General features: G+C 36.7%; 1 protein-coding gene across 1 annotated transcript; it reads right to left on the bottom strand.

Moving 5' to 3' along the window:
- Window positions 1-1,594: 1,594 nt before the first annotated feature.
- Window positions 1,595-3,328, bottom strand: LOC137580448 (uncharacterized). Its single transcript, XM_068294500.1, has one exon. The coding sequence runs from the start codon at window positions 3,326-3,328 to the stop codon at window positions 1,595-1,597; it is 1,734 nt and encodes a 577-aa protein (XP_068150601.1).
- Between the last annotated feature and the right edge of the window lie 438 nt (window positions 3,329-3,766).

The following is a 3,766-nucleotide window of genomic DNA, read 5'->3' as shown; positions in this document are numbered from 1 at the left end:
TCCAAATATGGCAAACCATCGGCCACCAACCAGCTCAATAGAGAGCTATCAATACTTGTGCGTATCACTTTAAAGCGTGGAATTTTCAACATGTGCTGTTGATAGATAATTCCTTCGAGACGATCATCATAACATGTAAAGATATATGAAGTATTTAGTCTATTGCGTTCAACCCGCACACCATCATCAGGCAATATCAGAATATTGTCTGATATCCGTTTGGGTAGATTGGAATAATTTTTCATAATGTCCACATAGAAAGCATCTTGGATCATGGGAAAGGGAGCATTTTCCAAATCGGCCAAACTATTGTATTGCCGCTCAAAGACTCCCGATGTCAGCATACTTGAGAGCTGAGCCAAATAGACATTAGTTAAAATAAATCCAGCGATTGTTAATATTAGATAGATAAGAAAATTTTGCCAATTCGCAATCCGTATTGTATGATTTGATATATATAACATATGACATAGACCGATTAGAAATGATATACCAATTGATTGATTAGAACTCATGTAGAGCATTGTCATGGCATAGACAACTGCAATGACTAGGACCAACCAAAGGGTCCAGGTGAAGGGTTTGACAAAATATAAAGAGTTTTCAATGGGTGGCGGATGTGGTGCAGCGACATATAAGTGTAATATTTGCATTGTCACAGTATTGCTTGAATTCCAATGTAGCTCCTTGGGATAGCATAGAAAATCAATCTTTTTGCTCATCAGATAACTAAATAGGAGAGGATAGATATCATAATTATTCGATGGTGGATAATATACATATGTTATAGTGCCATTATAACGCTTAGCAAACTCGCGTATGGCATCATACATATATCCAGCTTTCTTCACTTCTCCCCGACGGTTGATGAAATCGAAATAACGTGGTTCCACTGTCAAATTAATCGTACGCATCTCATGACCCATTAAATTTCGTAAACTCCATTGTCTTTCCATCAGATAATCGTTGATATCATTTAGTTTAAGCACTCTCATCTTAGAGTATGGTAAATAACTATATAACGATGTTTGTCCATACAGTAATAACACATTTATGAAACTCTGTCGATAGCAATACTTATACAGCTGAAGTTGAGAGTTTTCAGAGATTTCCTTCTTATCGCTTATGAAGACAAGTTGTATTTGGTGTAGTTTCTGGAGTAAATTTTCAAGAAATTTTGCAACTTGTCCATTCAATTGCATATCTTGCATATATATTATGATTAATGTTTTTTCCGTAAATCGTCCAATGAGGTGAAAATGATCAGTTTGATTTGCATTGATGTTGAATTCCATTTTTGGTATATCCAGTTTTATCATCGACCTCTTCTCAAAATTAATAAATACATTAAGCTCTATGTTAAGAGCTTCATTTAGTTTGGAAATCTCGTGACATCGTTCACAGGATAAAACGACAAATTGTTGAAGTAAAATTAAAAACCACTTAAGGGACTGCTGCATTGCTGCCAACTGATTTTAGTCTTTGATAGTCAGCTAGTATATATATATATATATATATATGCATATATGTATATAGTACCACTCAAAACGTGACATTCACATTTGTTTCAACCCTTTTAACAGCTAATTGCTCGCTAAGTGCTAAGTGCTACCCTTTCGGTGACAAACACAATGAGACTTATTAGCCAACCGAATAATAATAGAAAATATGCAAAACAATAGAATTCATTATCAAATACGTGCAGCTCTAAGCTCTTGGATTTACGAAAACTAATTTCTCCACTCGATATACCCTGATCGTAGGCATCGGCTTTTAATTTTTCCAATATTCCCGCTTCGTAGATCTGTCGCAAATAATTATTAAATAGCTTCACATAGGGTAAACCATGTCGAAGGGGTATATAGAATGCCAATTGATAGAGAACTTGATCAATGATTTTGATGATCGGTACTTGTAGAAATTTCTGTTGATACAATTCGAAATCGATGCGGTCTTTTATGGCAGTATATAAGGCACTTGTATTTAAACTCTTTCGCTGAGCAATTAATTCCGTTAAGGGTGTTGTTTGTATGATATCAAAAAAACGCGAATCGATGGCTCCGTTCTTAGTGAAATCTCTAAATGTCTCTGTGTCGAAGGAATCCTCTAGAAGCTTTAAATTCATGTTGAGTACGTCATCAAAATTATTGACTTGTTTCTCATATAGACCAGATGTTAGCATGCTTGATAATTGGGCCTGATACCAATTCGTAAGCATGAATCCAACGCCGCAAAGTATAAGGAAAGTTCCCACAAGTCGCCAACCATGGCCATAATGATTAATATAAGTTAACGGCAAATAGAGAAACAATTGCAATATTTCTAAAAAAGTAGCTGCCAAATTTCGACCTCTATAACGCAAACAGGCCAAAAGTATTGTACTATAAATCAGTGAGACGATAAGCAATATCCAGACTTCCAATTTAAAGGGTCTCAGGAAGTAGAGAGCCTTTGGCAACGGTCGTGCAAAAGGCACCATAACATGTACATTCACATTGTAGAGTACTTCAGAGCGATAAAAGTATAACCAATTGGCTGGTATCGAAACTCTAGGCATAACATCAACGCGTCCCGTTAAAAATGCCGCTTTATACTCCACATAGGGTACAGTTTCTATATTCTCGTACAGCCTGATCTCAGTTCCATTATAGTATTTTATAAACTGATGTATTAGCTCATAAAAATAACCAGCATAGACTAATTTGCCATGCCGATTGATATACCTAAAGATACGCGGTGAATGTGATTCTACGGTAAAACGTATTTCCTGTCCATGTAAATTTCTGAGCCGTGTCAATTTGTAATAATCCTTTAAATGATGCACCTGATGAATTCGTATACTCGGATATGGTTCATAGGTATATAAGAAGCGAGTCCGTGAGTCCATGACCAAAACATGAAGATAACCATTCTCTAGGGCTTGCTCGAATAGATATTTAATAGATGCATCTGATGATGATGATGACGATGGCGATGACGATGACGGTGTGTGGAGATATAATATTTGCACATACTGCAGAGCCCAGAGCAAGTGCTTTTGCCATAAAAGTTTTTCAATTAGAGACGCCATGTCTTCATCTGTACACACTATGACTAAAGATTTATCACCATAAGTGCCCAAAAGCTGGAACACTCTCGAAGAAGTATTCGTCCATAGAGTGGGTAAATCGTTGATAATTAAATTTTCATTTCGTTCACAAGCCACAAATATATTAAATTTCAACTGAAGATCTTCATTTAACTGTTGAATGACATCAGTGACCAACCAAGCAGCCGTTGCAGATGCTTGAGGTACCAAAGCCACCAATAACACCACCAGGTAAATCATTCCAACTCCGAATCCGAATCCTGTCAAAGGGATACTAGTCTGGTTTTTATTGTATACCGTCCTGTTTATATATCTATTCGTGAGAGATCTTTATCAGGTCATAACCTAACAATAACACTCGAATAGTTATTTGAAGTTTAAGTTAAAGTCCAAGGCCAAATCGTGCACAGGTGACCCGCCACCGCCAATCGCCAGCCGCCTTCACTTATCGCCCATCTACCAAATTGCCCCTTGACCACGACCGCGTAATTGTTTATGGCTTGACTTGATCTAACGTGACCAAACTATTGCTAAATGTCATAGATATTGTTAATAAAATTACATGCTTAAATAGCAAATGCACTCGCACATTGTTAATAAAATAAAAAAAGCAACAAACGTGTAGCATAGGGTGATTGCTGCTGATGAATGTGGTGGTGGTGTTGGTTTTAGTTGTGT

This window comes from Drosophila tropicalis, unplaced genomic scaffold, assembly GCF_018151085.1.
Source record: "Drosophila tropicalis isolate 14030-0801.00 unplaced genomic scaffold, ASM1815108v1 contig_1190, whole genome shotgun sequence".
NCBI lineage: Eukaryota > Metazoa > Arthropoda > Insecta > Diptera > Drosophilidae > Drosophila > Drosophila tropicalis.
The sequence above is the reverse complement of the archived record's forward strand: the minus strand, read 5'-3'. Positions and strand labels throughout refer to the sequence as shown.

Bases quoted from the DNA above. Each gene is read 5' to 3' on its own strand.
- LOC137580448 (XM_068294500.1), bottom strand. From the start codon at position 3,328: ATGATTTACCTGGTGGTGTTATTGGTGGCTTTGGTACCTCAAGCATCT.